This window comes from Dermacentor silvarum, chromosome 7 (assembly GCF_013339745.2).
Source record: "Dermacentor silvarum isolate Dsil-2018 chromosome 7, BIME_Dsil_1.4, whole genome shotgun sequence".
Taxonomy (NCBI): domain Eukaryota; kingdom Metazoa; phylum Arthropoda; class Arachnida; order Ixodida; family Ixodidae; genus Dermacentor; species Dermacentor silvarum.
The window spans coordinates 80,578,002-80,597,142 of NC_051160.1; the positions used below are offsets into that span (position 1 = coordinate 80,578,002).

The 19,141-nt window shown below is 47.4% G+C and overlaps 1 protein-coding gene across 1 annotated transcript in view; it reads left to right on the forward strand.

Annotated features, from left to right (window-relative positions):
- The window catches only part of LOC119459602 (actinia tenebrosa protease inhibitors-like), a 160,736-nt gene that overhangs the window by 14,859 nt on the left and 126,736 nt on the right, over positions 1-19,141 (forward strand). Inside the window, exon 2 of the mRNA XM_049670916.1 lies at positions 12,517-12,723. Within this exon, the coding sequence (XP_049526873.1) occupies positions 12,517-12,723 (207 nt within the window). The remainder of the gene's footprint in view (positions 1-12,516; positions 12,724-19,141) is intronic.

Genomic DNA, 19,141 nt, shown 5'->3' on the forward strand with positions numbered 1-19,141 from the left:
TTCGTAGTTATATCTGGATTACCACACTCCAAATAAAGTACAGGATACAAGAAGACCAGGAAGAAGCAGTCTACCAGAGCTTCAGGATGTGTGTCTAGAAAGTTCCGAAAATACATTCCGTGCAGAAACGTATGTTTGCAAAAATTTTCACTATTTCTTTCAGGAAACTCCTGTGTCTCCGGTGCGTCATCGAATGCTGATGATACAACTATGTGTAGACAATAGTAGATAGGATAGAGCTGCAACATTTCTGATACAGAATATTGGTTTTAAATAACCGGTGTGTCATGCTAGTAAAAAATAATGCTTGATCCCTCTTTCATAGGAATCGGTAGAACACGCAACAGCCTCTTCACGAAGGCTGTTGCATTTATGATTCGTGAATTCACGGTCCGATGCAAAGAAAGGCGCACGACTTGCGGGCCGGCGACAGTGTTGCAGTCTTGCTAATCCGACACGAAAGACAAACCATGTGCGGAAAGTGCCAACACCAGGCTATTGACCCTTTTCATGGAGCGGTGTGCTCTAGAGGAACGAGATGGCGCTTTCGGCGGCGAGCCATACGTTGCCTCAGCGCATTCGCATGAATACGAAACCATTACTGCTTCTGCCCTGTTACAGCGCGATCAGCTGTCGGAAATGCAACTGGATGTTCGCTAATGCACTGTGCCAGTTCATGCTGTCAAATGTGTAACGGTAAAGGGAAGACGTGTGCGGTAGTTTGCTACAAAAATAGTGATTCGCATATAAAGAATGCTAATATAAAGATTAGATAAGGAGCGGAATCAACCTGTGTCGCCTTTGCTACATAAGGAATGCCTTTGTTGCCGGCCCTTCGCGATGCACGGCCTTCCTCGAGGATAAAAAAAAGATAATTCATGCACCGGCGCGGTATGGCTAACCTCCAAAGAAAGGACTTCAACTTGGGAACGTCGGCATTTATAGGGCCCCTAACCCACATCCGATATTTCATAAATATATCAAGTGCATTGTAAAAGTACTGAAAGTTGGGCTCGCATCGAGTTTAGAATGCCCGTCACGATCAACCATACCAAACGCTACAGCGCTACGCACCGTGGGCGTGCCACACACACAAAAAAAAAAAAACGATGACGTGCTCCTCTCCAAGCCTTTCCGATACCCGCAGCGGTCGTCGTGACGGCACCAGGGTGCATCTGGTGATGCCAACGGGGCGATGATGTGGATTGGTCGAGCAATAGCCTACTACTTCCGGTTAGTCTTCTAGCAGGTACGCGCGCTTCCTGCTCTTCCTCGTCGTGTTGCTCGCTTGTGCGCACTTACGAATAGGTAATTACAGCTCACAACACAAGTGCCAAATCACTCGCGTTCCAACACAGTCGTAGTTAGCGGTCTGATTAGCTGCGCGAGAAGAGTCCGACACTGTTGGTTTTTCTAGGCGTGCACGCAACACATGGTCCATAGGGACACGCTTCGCATGAGCACGTGCCGGCACAGCAGCAACGGCGGGTAGCCGAGAAGCGCTGAGTTGCGGCTAAGACCCGTCCACGTTACCGGCACGGTAACTCGCCGCACGCCGTTTGCCATTCGCGGGCCGCCGTTCGACGGTGGTTTTGTCTCTCGAATGGCGAGATTTCCTTGCCGTAGAGAGGATGATACCGGGACCCATTCATGCGGCAGCCTCACCGCTGCTGATCGCTCGACGGCGCCGATATCGTCGCTTGGCCTTCTCCGGTTCACTTCAAAGCTAAAACGAACGGCGTGTAGGAATGAATCGCCGACGATCACAAGCCGCAATATTTTCTTACCGTTGTTGTCTCTCTTCGCAATAATTGTATACAAGGAGGAAAATACGCTGATATTAGCGTTGCTGTCGGCTGCGATGCGAGCACAGCCGGCTCGGTCGTCTGCCGTCGATAGCCGTGCACTGCAGCTGAGCTCGACAAGTATCGGAGCTCTCGTTCATGTTTAACGTTTGATAGTGGATATCGTTTTTCATCCATCAAATGTACAATTTACGGATCACTTTATCTAGCGGAAATTATTTTGCTTGGAACAGAAGCTGCAGCCTATGTTTGCGCTGGCGGTGGCGGAGGCGCGCAGCTCCTCGGTCGTCGATTGGCCCGTCGGTCGTGTGGTGGGCGGTGCGCCGGCCGAACTGCCGTCTACTTTGGACGCCTCTCGCGCGGCAAAGGTTTTACGGCACTGGAGGCCGGTTCGCCCTCGCTTTATTTGCCGCTTGTGCGCACGTGCCTTAAGCGGGAGTAGACAGTGTTTTTAGAAGCGTGTTGGCGACGACGTATGTCACGTGACATTTGGAGAACCACTCGGCGATGAGGAGAGACCAGCCGACGAACGGAGAGTTGCAAAGGAAAGAGTGAAACGAGCGAGGGCCGTGGTTCGATCATCAAACGCGTGTAACTCCGCTATTACGGAACCATTTCGAAAAATTCTCCCGGCTACGTGCCAAAAACCTGCAAGATAGTTCAATAAAGGTATTACTAACCAACGTGTTCGTTGGAGACTCGTGCACAACTGCAACACCACCACTAAATTTCGACCTCTGGGTGGTTTAGGGGCCCTTTAGAAGTGAGTACTACTCGTTACAAAATGAAGTAGCACCACTTAATGGCATAGTTTCTCGCACGTTATCTACACACATCCACCCCTTCTCGCACGCAAACTTACGCCCACCCTATCGCCAACGTATCAATAATAAGTGAATGGGCGCTCACTTGAATCAATGTGCTGAAGCATGAGTGACGGCGACTACACCAACAAGACACGAATGTTGGAAGCTGAGCGTTTCGTGACAGTCCCCAGAGTGAGCGAGGGACAGATCATACTTATTTGCTGCGACCTACCACAAAGTACAGAACATTTAGATTCCAAGCTTTGTGCGCAGCAAGAACAAATCTATCGCAGCACAGCACACCCGCGAGCGATTAGGCTGAAAATAAACATTCAGATAGTGGCCGCAGCGAGGAAACGAGGAACATTACTGAGTCAGAAACATTACAAGCCACTGCTTCAAAATGTTTGCCAAATAAAGGATGACCACACTGATCCTGATTTAATTCATACGCGAAATGTTTGGCCGGCTTGGAATACATTTCTAGCCCGCTTTCAGTACAAGCCCCTTATACGCTGCTCGCGTCTTTTGGACAAGGCGTAATGAGCTCTGAAAGCACTTACGTGTCCTTTCAAGCTGTGGCCAAAGCTTTGTGTCATCCACAGTCACCGTCGACAATATGCATCCGAACGGAGGTCTGCTGTGCTGCACCGGCGTTACGCACTTGCATTGTAAACACGGAGGCAGTTGAGGCAAGAAATTGACGCGTCACCACGTGATCAAACATGGCATCGCCCACGGGAGCCCCAGGAAAAGGGTCATTACCGCGTTACAGCCTCCGTTGCGCTGTCACAACCGAAGCGCTCCCTGTCAGCGCTCATTAGTATCACAATGTTGTATATCACTTTACCGTTCCTAGATGGCAGCGCCATCCCTGTCAACAAAACACATTTTACTCGTTGGCGCCGAACGTCACATCCATTACATCCCTAACGGAAGTTCGTCGCGGACCCCGGCATCAAACACTTTCGTGTTAAACAATAAACGGCGCAAAACAGATGTGGACGGAGGAACACGTACAGTACAACAGGCGCCTACGACCAACCGAAGTTTTTTTTGTGAAGGGGCTTTTGTTTGGATCGTTGTAGAAATACCCCGAGCTCGCTAGCATGAAGAAAGTGTCAGCACTTCCACTGGGGTGGAGATGGAAGGCCAGCAAAGCTGTACTATGATGGGCATCATGCATTTGCAAGTATGGCTATTAAGGTGTGATGGTGTAATTGGTTATTTGAACTATTAAAGAATAAGTCAATTTTATGATCCGGTGGATTTCATTGATTTAATGACCACAGTGACCATGTCCTTATGGTGGCTATGGTACACCGCCATAGGGTGTACGGCAACGGTAGGCACGTTCTTCATAGACACGTCTATACACGTCCGCTTTGTTGTAGTTGGAACCGTAGGTTCGTTCACACACGTCAACCCGAAGCGCTCGAGCATAAACGAAGTGAACCACTTTCCATCCGGGCGTGCAATGTCAACGTTGAAGTGACCCGTCATTACGATAGATGCTTCATCGTCGAATATAACCCATCCAAAGAAGTCTATCCCGAATGCTTCAATGTCTCCCTTGGGCGTCGCGGGTGGAATGTACACGACGGCGACCACCGGACCATCGCGCACCCTGATGGCACACGCGTCGGCACAAGCGAAGACGATGGCATCGTTCACCACCGACATCTCGTATCGCTGGACTACACCAAGGAAATCGTTCCGCGCGTAGATGGCAACGCCTCCGGCGCCGGCAGCCGGTGCTGATCACATTCTTGCTCTGCTGTCGATCGCAGCGTATTTGGCCAACGATCTCTTGTTGGACTAGAGGCTCTATTCTGGACATTCCGCCATTTTCATCCAGGCGTGACGTAGGCGCGACACTTACAAAATGGCGCTGATGGCCCCGTTTTGCTTTCGTAACGTGGCGCAAATTTGACGTTTCGCCTAAGGAACTGTAATTTAGGCATTGAACCTAGCGTTATTGATAAAGGAAAACAGTTTTCCTCCACAGTAAAAATAAAGCAGCCAGCTCAAAGCGTACGATTATTCTATCAAAATCGTTTCTCGCTTCCGTCGTCTGCATGGGCACAAGCTGTCGTCTGCTTCTATAGCTAGGATGCGTGTCCTCGGGGAATGGAATGAGTCATCGTATATTGGCACCCACGCGCTTGCTTTCTACCTTGAGACAACATACGCGACGATGATCAGCGCACGCTCTAGGCCGCGTTATCGCTATCTCGTGAAACGCAAGTGACTCAGCCCGACTCGTCTGGCTGAGAAGCGGCCGAATATCATCGATAGCGTTGCGCGCGCCACAGGTATCCGCTTGCGCGATGCAAGCGCCGGCACTGCCATCTCTTGTGCACTTCGGTGCTTACTCGCACCCCGAGTGGATGAAACCCCTATATGTAAAAAGTAGCGCCATTCTTAGATCTTGCCGCCACCGCGCTCACCCCGGCGTTTCCTCCTTGCCGCCTCCTGTCGCTCCAGCCTCCTCCGCCCCCCATTGGCCAATCCGTGTCACGTGGAAGCACGCGTTGCGCTTTTGTATATTTTTTTTCTTTCCAGCGCGCTCCGACTGCCATTCTCGGGCCTGTGCGACGAAAGTGCTGTACGCACAAACAGACCAAACGTGTTAGGGACAAGAACTTCATTGTGATGGCATGCTGCTGCGCCTTAAGTTGCCGCAACCGACAAGGCGAGGGCAAAAGGCTTTTTTTGTTTACCATCCGGCGTGCGCAAACGCTTGCTGCACACTTGATATTTGCGCCGTCTTGCATCGTCGCGTTGCTACTTCCAAAACGGCATCATTAAGATCAGTTACTGACTGACGAAGCAAAATCGCGCCTAAAAAACTTCTCCGCTGGGCGCGATCGAAGTTTTAGTCGGATATCGTCTGGTAGCGCGTTAGCTGTCGTCTGCCACGGCAGGCCCGACGCAGGCGGCGCCACTGTCGATATCGTGCCTCGATCGCGCTGGTCGCGCCGAGCGCGATAGTGGAACGGAGGAGGAGGGAAGTGGATGGCGCTACTTTTTATATATAGGGGCTTTACGAGTGGAAACTTCAAGGCGCCGCCTTGCGCACATTTCTTTTTATAAATTAAAAAGTCACCTTTGTCATAGCGCTTGATGACGCGAAAAGTGATTAATATTGATTACAATACAAACGCAGTAGCGAAACGTGCAAAAAGTCGCTGAATGTTTGCTAGTTTCAACCAATATTATTTCAAATAAACGTGTTTTTAATAAAAATGATGGTTCAAAACACAAATGCCAACACTACCCGAGAGCGACACAAATGCTATGTGCCCGCGTTGTGAACAAAAGATTTCCATGGCCCCAAATGACAGGGAAAATGCGGCGATACGCATGCCTCTCGACTGCTATTGCATACGACCGCTCATTACCATAATTCGCGCTGCTCGTCGCACCACAAATTATGGCGGAAAATCTCTGCAATGGCGGCCCCGAGCAACGTCACGGAGCGTCAAATTGACGTTTACGAAACAGCCCTTCCTGTGACGCTCTTCACGGGATATTTCTTCATCCAACAAGCTGACATGCCGGCTATCTTGGAACGCCACCACATATTCGCGAAATTGCAGATGCATTGCACGGTTTCGTCCCTCTACCGTCCACTTTCTTTTTAAAGTGCTAAAGTCATAATATAGGTGCCAAGGACAACAAAAAAGTATTAGTCGATAAAACTTGCAGCTCCACGTCACGTTTCGTCATTCTGATGAAAACGCAAAATTTCATTTTGCAAAACTTCTGTTTCCCGGCACAAATTTCAAAACACGTGACCTCTGGACACCCAATGAGACAGCCAAGATGGTGGATAGTGGCGGCTGCGTGTCCAGAATAGAGCCTCAGAATAGAGCCTTAGGGCTTCCGAACCACTGGACGTATGTACAGAGGGGTCCACTGTTAAGGGAACACCGGAGCGCGTGGCGTCTGCTCTGCGCCACCGCCGCCGGCGGCTGCAACGAGTTTCGCGCAGGCGCAGTGAGCGTAGTGGGCGGTGCTCTTTCGTCGTCTGCTACCGTCTGGTGTCGCGCTTCGGATCGTCGCCGAAAATGCAGCTCGCGTGGTTCGTACTTTGAAAGCAGCCACTTTCCTTCCAGCTGGAAGGAAAGTCACGGGATTCATCTATAATCAAACAAATGTCACCCTGCACACCAGCAGCAATGACGCTGCTGTCTTTTGTTCGCCTTCGTGATACATACATAAAGCACTGCCCGCTTCAGAATAGGTTAAGGTGCGCACTTCGTTCGCCACTAATCCACGATGGCTCGAGTGCCATACGATGAAAGGCAGCGTATTGTTGAACTGTGGCAAGGGAAGTACAGACAACGCGCTATTGCTAAACTAACGCAGAGGCCGCTCAATACAGTTAATCGAATAGACAGTCGTCAGCGTGTGGGGCTGCATGACAAAGGATGGCCTCGGGCCTCTCGTCAGCTTAGAAGGAAAATTCACGGCCGACAAATACTGCGATGCAATCGAACAAGTTGCGCTCCATCATGCTGCACATGGTGCTTTCCAGCCGCATGACTTCTTCTTCCAGCATGACATCTCCAATGTGCACACCACAAAAAAGCTCGATCACTTCTGCTGCGTCACCAAGTGGAAGTTCTGGGCTGGCCACCGCTGTCTCCCGGCTTGAACCCCATAGAAAACGTTTGGGGTACCATGAAGAAGGCCTTAGCAAGTCTCAGTTCCCAAGGATCGTGTCCGCATGTAGAAAAAAACTACCATCAACAGCATTGGCTTGAGCGTCGTCGTCATTTTAAGCCCACGGCCCCTCCTCCCTCCCGGCCTGCAGAACACGCGCTATCTCCCTTCTCTTGCGCCAGTAGACCTTGTCTTATGCCGCGTTCCACTCTGAGTAGACTTGGGTCCGGCTGCGAGTTCTCCGCGGGCTCTCCACGGACTCCACGGGCTCTCCGCGGACAGCCTTTGGAGCGCGGTGAAGGCCGAATGGGAGCGTTTGAAGCGAAATGCCTCATTCTGTGAAGCCTTGTATGCAAGTCTTCCTTCTAGAATAAAGACAGTGCTGGAGGCAAACGGCGACGCAACCAGATATGGAGCGACGCACGGGTTTTCTTTATTTGTTTTGACGCATGGTTTTCTTGAAGCCCAAGATGACGGCAGTTTGTAGGAGCACATTTTACATCAAGTCCTAATAAAACGGTTATAGCACTCAGTGTTTTGAAGGCGTAACCAAAAATGCCTACCGTAATCAGAAAGGCGCGATTTGTAAACGTAAACAACCTAAAGGTCTAGAACAATTTGGCATGCTGCTAAACTTCACCTTCTGCAACTGCGGTAGTTCAACTCGTTACGCATGCCAATACATTTCTCCATCGATCTTACCGCTGTGAATTCTAGTGAATAAGCTTCAATGGCGCTTGTGGATTGTTTGTTCAGCATATATACCCACAGCAGTCACTCCAATATCCCTTAGCGCGCATGAGACTGGCCACTATACACGCAGAAATACTGTCTATTATTGTTGTGTCCCAAAGAGACAGTCCGCCAAAAATTGTCAATGTTTTCCTTGCGAGTTCGAACGGCACAAGTATCTGCGAGGTAATATTTTGCCCCGTCTAATTCTCGTTCAGCCTTGTAACGGCTAGCTATCCGAGTGTGATCATGCAGCCTCCGGCAAACTTTCAGAACGCGTGAACGGGTTGCGCTGCGACGATACGAAGCGCGGCTGCAGACGGTAGCAGACGACGAAATAGCACCGCCTACATCGCTCACCGCGCCTGCGCGAAACTAGCTCTAGCCGTCGGCCGGCGGTGGCGCAGAGCAGACGCCACGCGCTCCGGTGTTCCCTTTAACAGTGGACCCCTCTGTACGTTCTGATGCGTACGCTGTTTAGCCGCGTTTGTGCGCCCATTCGCAGTTCCGGGCACGCAGTCGCTCTTTGCGTTGTTCTTCCGAAAGATCGGCACGCGGCTGGGTTATCGTGAGTCGTATGGGCAACTATAGCGCTAGCGCGATGTCCACGTCGCGGAACGGCTAAAAGCCGTTGTCGACACTGTTAAGCGAGAGGCGGGCAAGAATGCGGAGAGAGTCGGCGGCAGAGGCCGGCAGAGCTGCGCGCATGCGCCGCAGTGGGAGAGCGCGCCTATCTGTGGGAGAGCGTGGCCAATCGCTCCCCCGCCATTGGACCAGCACGACGCCCCCTCCTTGCCTTCCTTCCATTTATCAGCTGCCCTTTCAATAGACGCACGCGGAGCAGACGGAGGTGCGAGGGGAAGCGGCGCGTCAGCAACCGAGGCGCGCCGCATGCCAAGCCTCTATAGGCTCCCAGCAGGGCTCAACTGTAGTCGGGCGCAGGTTCCAGCAGGCTTGTCATGCTAGCCTCGCAGCCGGACCCAAGTCTACTCAGAGTGGAACGCGGCATAAGACAAGGTCTACTGGCGCAAGAGAAGGGAGATAGCGCGTGTTCTGCAGGCCGGGAGGGAGGAGGGGCCGTGGTCTTAAAATGACGACGACGCTCAAGCCAATGCTGTTGATGCTAGTTTTTTTCTACATGCGGTACACGATCCTTGGGAACTGAGCCTTTAACAGCTTCTCTGTAAAAATGTACCGCGTTGTTGGTGTAACTCGAGGAACGCCCGCTTTTTAACGCGAGAGCATAGAGAAAGCAATTCAACAAGAGGGGACACTCCCATAAGGCCCCGCGGCCCAATTGACTGCAGCGTGCCAAGCGGTCGGCGTCAATCACTTCCGGTTTCGGTTTTGGGCACACGTATTTGGAACGCAAGCTAGCACGCCGGCTGCGCCTCCCTCCTCTTTTTTTTTTTTTTGCTCTTCGTGCAGAATCGGTTTATTATTTAGTAAAAATGATTGCGAACGATCTCGTAAAGTCCCATCGAATCTGTTCCACGTGCAATTTCACGAAGTAGACGCAAGACCTTTTGTGCAGTGAGGAAATATTTATTTTGCTCTATATAAAAGCTCGTATCGCGCTTTTTGTGCGTTCATCCAACGTTGTGACCCCAGCAGGTAAGGCAGTAGTTCCTGTGTGAAGCTCCACCGGACGGCACCAGCTGAAAAAAAGTAAATTACAAGCATGTTACATTTACAAGCATGTAACAGCATGTTACAAGCATGTGTCATTTTGGTATTTAGACATCGGAATACTGCGTGTAGAGGCGAAACGTGCGAAAGCGGTGAATGGGCAGCCATACATACAAAAGCAATTCGCTTTTACATACATGGCGTAGAAAATACCCGACTCATCCCAAACACTTATCCATAAAATATGAAAACATCTGATTTCCAAGCGTTCCCCCATTTTCGGGCATTATTTCCTGCACTTTGGCAGCACAAATACACGGGCAACTTAGCGTTTCCAAAACTTGGCCTCGGGCGACGCGACGGTACGCTGCATACATAGAGACGGACGCAACAGGCACTCAGGACAAATGCGTGGATGCAGTGCCCTTTTTTCAGTCCTTTAGAAGACAGAATGTTCAAATTGCAAGTTTCTGATATGTTCGTCGGCTTTATCTTTCGCGCGTTCTGCCGGCGCCAGCAGCACACCCCATGTTATCACTCTTGGCAATCGCCCATCGCGTTTTCAACAGGCTGAGTACCGGAAGAAGGTATATGTTGTTGCGGAACCACAAAAACGTCACAGACTTGTCCCTCTAAGATTCATTACACGCCAAACGAACTTTAACACCACGGCCGAGCTGCTTATCGCTAACTGCGTCACAGCGCGCTGTGCGGCCAGCGTGCCTCAGAAGTACCCCAGAAAGTAACGAAATTACTTTTCAGTAATGTCTGGCGTCAGAGAAAGCGGCACAAACTTCTCCTAGCAAGATGCACTAGACTATGCACCACGGCCGAGTTAGTTCTCGCTAACTGCGACACGGCGCCCTGTGCGGCCAGTGTGGCTCAAAAACAGAAATAAGCTACCATAATCCCCTAGGAAGCGTCGGAAACATGTCTCAGCACGCTTCATTAACTCAAATTAACTGCGCCAGGATGGCCGAGCTGTTTTTCGCAAACTGCTTCTTAACTCTCGGTCCCGTGTCGTAAGCCTAATTGCGTCGTAGACTGTGAAACAAGATTTCTCACCCTGCCGTAGTCCAATAGTGCAGTGGTGTCTTGTCCCAGTGCAGAAGGAACGCAAGAATATGCCGAGAGCCCAATACACCAGGTTACATAAAAAAAAAAAGAAGAAGAAGGAGACAGACGGGTCGCCGCGCGCGAGCGCTCAAACGCGCGCGCAGCCATCCTCGCTGGCTTCGGGGGAGTGTCTGGCGGATGACGCATGTATCTGGCGCGTCATTGACCTGTGGCTAGGTAAGGCAAGTAAAATAAGTGGCAAAGCTTACGTTAATTTATACGTAAAACGTGTTAAACTTAAGTTCACTTTCTTTTTTTTTTTCGATGCTCGCGGCAGCTAACGTTCGGTGTCAAAGGTATAGCGTAACGTATGGTGACGTGTTTCCTGTTGACAGTTTTTGCCGAGTGTCCCCTCTTGTTGAATCTCTTTCTCTATGGCGAGAGCGTTAAGGGCCCCGTGTCGCTGCAAATCCGGTGTCGGCGTCCGAGGTCGGCGTCCTGTGAGCGAGAATGTCCGTATATATTTAGATATATCTATATGCCACGCCTTGCTATATGACTAGCGGTATATGCGGGTTATATTGCCACACCATTCTATCACCAAAGTTGCTCGCACCTTGTCTTACATTCCTGACAAAGTTATTCCCCGGAATCTTGAGAAGGACCGCCCGCAACAGAAACCACACATATCGAACAACAGACACACAAGTCTACTCTGTGGGATGTTTTATGTAACCTTCCGAAACAGTTGCACCTTCCCTGCGGTGACCTTGAAAGTACAGGTTTAGCTGGTGAGCCGCCACTGTACTACAGTCATGTGGCCACGTACCGCACAGTCTGTTATGCTGTACTGTCATTGGCATTTTCACTAGGAGGTCCAACTGGGTTCTGTTGGGTGGTGGCATATGACGACGTGTCGGTGATTTCTCACCAGGGTTTCCACATGTGTCTGCAAGACGTATGAGCGTCGGCATCTTGAACCCATACATGCTCCCCTCTCCTTGCACTTGTCAGCACTTGTAATATGTATTCAGTACTCAAAATCTAAAGCGATATGCATTAGGGCTACCGATTACATGTTTCTGCACGGTGCAAAATGCAAGTAGACCTGTTAGCTAGAACAGCAATTGATTTCGCGACGTGTTCAGAACATATTTCTCGAAAGTGGTTCAAAGCGAAATGTTTCTAGCAAAATGGTACGCTGTGAGGCTTGAGTGGTATTCTGCAGATTTAACATCTTACTTAGTTGTCTATTACTAAAACATTTTTGTAAAATTTTAAGTACTGTTAGTACTAGTTCCACGCAGCATCCAATTTTCTTACTTGTGTTTGGTTATTCAGAAAACGAGTTAGCGCCAAAGTGCCGTATTCTGGAACAAATTTTTACTTCTGTAATTGCTTGCCTCAGTGACTCTGGGGGGTTTTGTGGACTTTGCTGTAAGTGTTTATTGTATTTAAAATACACGATACTTCGTATGATGTATCCAAAATACAAATACTGATACACTGAATATATCCCGATATGTAAAGATAATACCCAGAGCACCTTAAGATCGTATCTAAGGTACATGTATCTGCAGTACTGCCCAACCCTGGTGCACACTTTGGGGGCTCAGCATTGGAAAACACCTGAGCGGTTGTATGAAAATGCTCCATCGCCTTCCTTGCCCTTTTAGGAAACAAAGGTGGCCAAACTTGTGCGAGCCCTCTTCCGCGTTTTTTCTCTCACCAGATAATTCAGGTTTTCGATGTTCACTACCAAAGACGTCTGTTGGAGCGCGTAGCTTTGCACTCCATTGTTTGCGTTTTTTTTTCAGGCGGTGTCGCGAAAGAAAGAAGACGGAGGCCCATAAGTTACGGTTGCAGTGCTCCAATAATCGAAACTGAGTTCTATTGTGCAGCAAGGGCTTTAAAATACTTTTACAACCGGACGGCGAGTCGTTGCGAGCATTTCATGTGGAACGGCTGCTTGCGCGATGGCGTCTTCGACACTCGCATTGACTGTGCTGATAACTGCAACCCTGGTAAGTATGTAGCTATGGAAATTTCGTTCGGCTTCTAACCACTACAACCATTGCTTCCAATAAACTGTGTGCGTCGCAAAACGAGTCGCCGAACTGGTTGAAAATAACATGTCAGTGACGACCAATTAGGATCATAGTTGGGAAGAAATTCTTCTAAAAATGATGCAACATTATTGTGACAGGATATGTTGATTTATGATTACTGCATGCATGTGGCGCATCAAAAATATATGTTCATCATTTTGGCAAACCATGATATAGTAACTAATGCGTCATGCTTCACTGCGTTTGTGCTGTTGCGTAAAAAAGATTGGAAGTCTCACTTTAAGTGAATTAAATGCATGCTTTCTGGTGTCTTTCAGATATGGTTTCGTTTGTTCTTAAGCGAAGGAGATTCTCTTGTTTAACATGGCTTCGCTACTTTCTACAAACGCCCGTATTTCGCGTCGCGTGCTTTGTGCGACGAATGCGTTAGTCTTCTAGTTATTGTCTATGGTTCTATTTACTGTTGCGTTAAGTGCCACTTTGTTGCTATTATACTGCAACGAAACAATTCACAACGACACCGCAGGCATTTTTTAATTGCCAAGTTTCATACGGCGAAAGCGAAGCATATGGCGACAGTGTGTATGCTATTGAAACTAGCAGTGTTTGCGCCAGTCGGAGCCTTGGTACCAAAACTGGAGCAAATACGACAAGCGACAGCTGAAGACCCAGTGGTTCAAGAAATGTCCAAGTACCTACATTGAAGAGGGCTGGGCGCACCAGTGAAAGTGAAACGACGTGCTCCACTGAAAGGATGTGCTCCACATGTCTGATGGCCTGATATGCCGGGGACAGTGACCGGATTTCCCTACCTTCTGTCAAACGGATGCATTACTCAAGGTTCACGAAACATATCGTGGCAAATGCGTCCTGCAAGAACAGAGTACAATAATCCCTGTAGTGGCCCTCAATCAAGATAGACGTTCAGCAGATTATCGAGTAATGTAAACACTACCAGGGCTACCAGCATCAAACCCAGCATGAACCAGACCTTGCAGGCCGTGAAGCAGAACGTACAGACGGTGAACTGCCTCATTGGCTTTGACAAATGATTCAGGCTGATGTCTTCTACTTCAAAAACTCAAATTATCTCCTAGAACATTGTTCACCACTTCAGTCTATGTGTACAATAACAGCCAATGATATCCTCATCAAAAGTAGCTGTCAACGAGGCAATCAAGGCTGTGCGCGCGTGGTTCGGCGTTGCTGATGAACTGGTGTGACAGTGCCCAACCGTTTAAAATAGCACGTTTGAAGTAGTTTATCGCCAGCATGGAATATGATCTGAATTGTTAGCTCCACAATTATCCGAGGTCAAACGGCTTTGACGAAAGGTCTAGTCAAACCACAAAGCACTGTCTCCAGAAGAGTATAGAGGTGGAAACGACCTCTGCACTGCACATCTGGACTCTATAAGCACACCCACGGGTGGCTGCGGTCACCAGCTGAACTCTTAGTGTGAAGGAAAGTAAAGACATTGAACTTTGTAAACCTAAGTACACTCAAACCTCAGTACAAATTCTCAAATGCTCAAGCGTCTCTCCGATGTCGACGAGAACTTCAACACTTCTACGAGGAACGTGGAACCAGGCCCCTCTTCATCCTGCGGAAGGGTCAAAACGTGTGGTTCAGGCACAACCAGTGGATCGTTCTCGCTGGACCACAGCCCTGCTTATATTTGGAGGTGACATCTAAATGAGTACGCTACCGAAAAAACAGACGTGACATTCGTCCAGGTTCCAGCAAGGTACTCGACTCAGGTGCTACAGCTGCTCCAAAGCCCAGTGTATTCTCTCTGTATAGCGTCTTTAGGCGACAATAACACAATAACCATTGTGACGGGAGAAGAGTCAGTAACCAAGACCGACAGGGTAAGGCGTAGTGCGCGCAATAACATGCTGAAACTCAACCTGGCAACGTTCAACATGCGCACCCTATCGAGTGAGGCTAGCTTAGCAGGGCTATTTGAAGAATTATCAGGTATTGCCTGGGATATTATTGGCCTTAGTGTGCTTAGAAGAACTGGTGAGGCTTATACAGTGCTGACTAACGGCCATGTCCACTGCTACAGAGATCTCCCAGATAAGAGAGAATTCGGAGTAGGATTCCTAGTCCATAAGTACATGGCGGGCAACATTGATGAATTCTACAGCACTAATGAGACGGTAGCAGTCGTCGTCATAAAGCTGAAAAGGAGGTATAGAATGAAGGTAGTACAAGCTTACGCCCCGACCTCCAGTCAAGATGAGACGTTGAATTAGCAATGAAAAAGGTGCAAACTCGGTATGCTGTAGTCATGGGCGACTTTAATGCAAAAGTGGGGAAAAGCAGATTGGTGTGCAAGCAATTGGCAACTACGGCATCAATTTTAGGAACATTAGAAGAGAGATGTTTGTAGAATTCGCGGAAAGGAATAGGCGCCGAATAACGAATACCTTCTTCAGGAAGCGCAGCAACAAGAAGTGGACCTGGAAAAGCCCTAATGGAGAAACAAGGAATGAAATAGATTTTATATTCTCTGCCGATCCAAGCATAGTGCAGGATGTAGAAGTGTTAGGTAAGGTAAAGTGCAGTAACAATAGGTTAATGAGGTCTAGGATTTCTCTCAATTTGAAGAGAGAAATAATAACATTAGTCAAGAAGAAACAGGCCAACTTAGACGCAGTGAGCGTAAAAGCGGACCAAATGAGGCTGGTTCTCGCAAACAAATATGCAGCTTTAGGACAGAAAGGTGATAACGTAGAAGTAATGATTGAAACTGTAACTGAGCTAATCTCAGAAGCAGCAATTGAAGTTGGAGGTAAGACACTAAGGGAACTAGTAGGTAAGCTCTTCCAAGTAAAAAATGACCTAATAAAGAAACGACAAAGCGAGAAAGTGTAAAACTCAAGAGATTAGATAGAATTAGCTGAAATACCAAAACTGCTCAAGAAGAAAAAAATCAAGAGATATTCGAAATTATAACGGGGGAATGATTCAGGAAGCCGTAAAATATGGACGCACCATGAAATCGGTAAGAAAACGTGGCATAGGACAAGGCAAGATGTATGCACTGAAAGACAAGCAGAGTAATATCATCAGCAATTTCTATGACATAGTAAAAGCAGCAAAATAATTGTATAGGGACTTGTACAGTACCCAGAGCAGCCAAGCTACTTTCATTCGATGTAGTGATCAGGACACAGGATACAGAGGCTCCTTCTATAACTAGCGATGAAGTTACCAAGGGTCTTGCAAGACATGACCAGGGGAAAAGCTGCTGGAGAAGATATGATAATCTTTATAATAATCTTTATTTTGGCAGGAAACATTCAAAAGACACAAAACTACAACCGAGACACCTTCCTACCAGAGTCAACGAGGCAAAAGGCGCCTATTTAGGAGCCTGCCGAGGCCTCGTTTCTCAGACGTACATCACACAGCCATCAGCGCTGTTGAAAAAAAAAAACAATTTGTAGTAGTACCAAAAAAATATGTGCAAGTATAAACTGCATACATTAATAGGACACGAATAAAAAGTTGGGGGCGGGGGAATTTGGTCTGGAAGCACAACATATAGGGACAAGCATTTTAAGTTCAAAATGCACTGGATAATAATAATTAAAAGACATTGGGAATGTTACAGGGCAACTAAGCAATGACAATGTGGCACTTTGCGCGTAAAATATTACAACAGGAAACAATTCGGTACTTTCATACATTTTCTTCATTGCATACATTTAGTTACACGGGACTGGTCGCACAAACAGGGCTTTAACTCATGTTCTAAATGAAAAAAATGGACTTTGACTGTTGCGCGATAGCAACTAGTTCAGGATATCAATTTAATAATTCAGAAAACTGGTAATCTAACAGCTGCGTCCCGTAACAAGTTCAAATTCTTTTTCTTCACATAAATATTCTACCTAAGCGCATAATTAGATTCGGGTCTCTTATATGGTGCTAGAAATGCAGTCGGATCTGCCTTTAAATTGAGGAAACTCTTGAGCGCAAGGCGCTGGAGAAAAATATTAGAAAAAGTCAAGATACCGTTTTTTTAAAGACAGTGAGTGTTGTTGCCATGATAAATTTTCAATTAATCGAATACCCTTCTTCCGTAATACTTGAAGGTGATTTAAATTACCCTGAGTGGTGGTTCCCCAGACTAAAATACAGTAGTGCAAATGCGAGATTAACATGGAGTAGTAAAGCTGTCCTTTAAACCATGATGGTAGCATGAAACGTAACCTGTGTAGCATATCTACTGTTCTGGACACCTCAGCGTGAAGATAGGTGACATGTTGTGTCCAGCTGAGATATTCATGGAAGTGGACGCCTAGGAACTTAAGTGTGGGTACTTGACTTATTGTTTTACCTTTAAAGGTTAGCTTTTAATTATTGCTGATTGCTTTATTTTTAGCTCTGGAAATAATATAGTTTGTTTTTTCAGTGTTAAGAGCCAACTGACTGTTCAGTAACCATGCAGCAGAACGACAGCTGTTGGAGCCAAGCATTAGCCTGACTGTTAATACTGTTTATGTTAGCACCGTGAAAAAATACATTAGTGCCGTCAGCATATAGCACAATGTCAGGTGTATAAGGTATGAGTGCAATGTCATTTATATAGAGAAGAAACAAGAGGGGGCCTAGGATTGAGCCCGTTGTATTAATTTTAAACTGGATTTAACATCACCAAGGCTTACAAACTGATAGCGATTATGCAAGTAACTTCTAATCAAATAAGTGCATTGCCGCGGATACCGTACTTGTTAAGTTTATAAAAAAGAACGTCATGCTTGATAGAATCGAACGCTTTCCTGAAATCTAAAAATATGCCAATAGAAAAGAGCCTATTTTCAATATTTATTAGTTTTTCATTGATTTCATAAGAGCTGTTTCCACAGATTTACCTCTCTGAAATCCATATTGCTGTTCTGATATTATGCACCTCTTGTGTAAAAAATTGTTTAACCTCCGATTAATTACGTACTCCGGTACCTTTGAAACGATGGGGAGTACAGAAATAGCACGATAGTTGCCGAGACTATCTCTGGTGCCACTCTTATGCACTGCGCAAACGCGAGCAATTTTCATTTCCTCTGGGAAAACGCCTTGAGTTAGGATACCGCTACAGATATGGGCGACGGAGCGCGCACAGCACATCTGACGGCGCTTATACTGGGCGGACAGCGATATCGTCATAACCACTTGCGCAGTGCTCTTTCAAGCTTCTGATTATTCCTTCTATTTCATGCGGCGTGACCGGAGACAAGATGGAATAACAGTCGATTTAATCAAAGATGGCTCACTCCACGTAGTAGTGACGGTAAATAAAACAGTCGCAAAACTGTGTATGACGAAACTGGTTGTTTATTGGGCGAACCTGTGCCCACAAAAGCAAGCTACACTCAAAGCACAACGATAGCGGCGAACACAGTCGGCGATCGTCGAAAATATGATCAGCGACGAAACGCGTCGGCTTTTATACCTGAGTCGCCGAAGGTTCCAGATTAATCCCTCATGCCCGCGTGTCTTCCAGAAAGTTCTAGACAATTCGCGTCGCTCATACGATCAGATTACATGAGTGTCGGTGACAACAGACGAAGGATAGAAGCATCGATAACGTTCGAGAAGCTTCCAATGCAGGCGCGTCCTGCGCCGAGCGATAACGTTTAACACTTGTTAGCCGGTGGAAAGCGGCCACCGGTGAAAGATAAACATGTATACGTGTCAATATCATGCTTGAAAAACTTGCGGCCCTTTATGCGCGATGACTCATGACTTCAGGTGTACCAGAGAGCTGGAAGAACGCCAACATTTTACTAATCCATATGAAGGGAGTCGTTAAAGAATTGAAAATTACAGACCCATTAGCTTGCTTTCAGTATTGTATAAAATATTCCCCAAGATAATTTCCAGTAGGATCAAGGAAACAGTTGATCCTAGTCAACCAAGAGAATAATCAGGCTTGTGTAAGGGATATTCAATGACGAATCATATCCATGTCATCAATCGAGTAACCTGCGGAGTACAATCAACCTCTCCATATGGCTTTCATAGATTGTGAAAAGGCATTTGATTCAGTAGAGATACCAGCACTCATAGAGACATTCCGTAATCAAAGAGTACAGGAGGCATACGGGAATATCTTGGCAAATATCTAAAGGATTCCAGAACAACCTTGATTCTCCACAAGAAAAGTCTAAAGTTACCTATTAAAAAGCGGTCAGGCGAGGAGACACAATCTCTCCAATGCTATTCACTGCATGCTTGGAAGAAGTATTGAAGCTGTTAGACTGGGAGGCTTAGGAGTGAGGATCGACGGCTAATATCGCAACAACCTTCGGTTTGCCGATGGCATTGTCCTATTCAGTAACAATGGGGACGAATGATC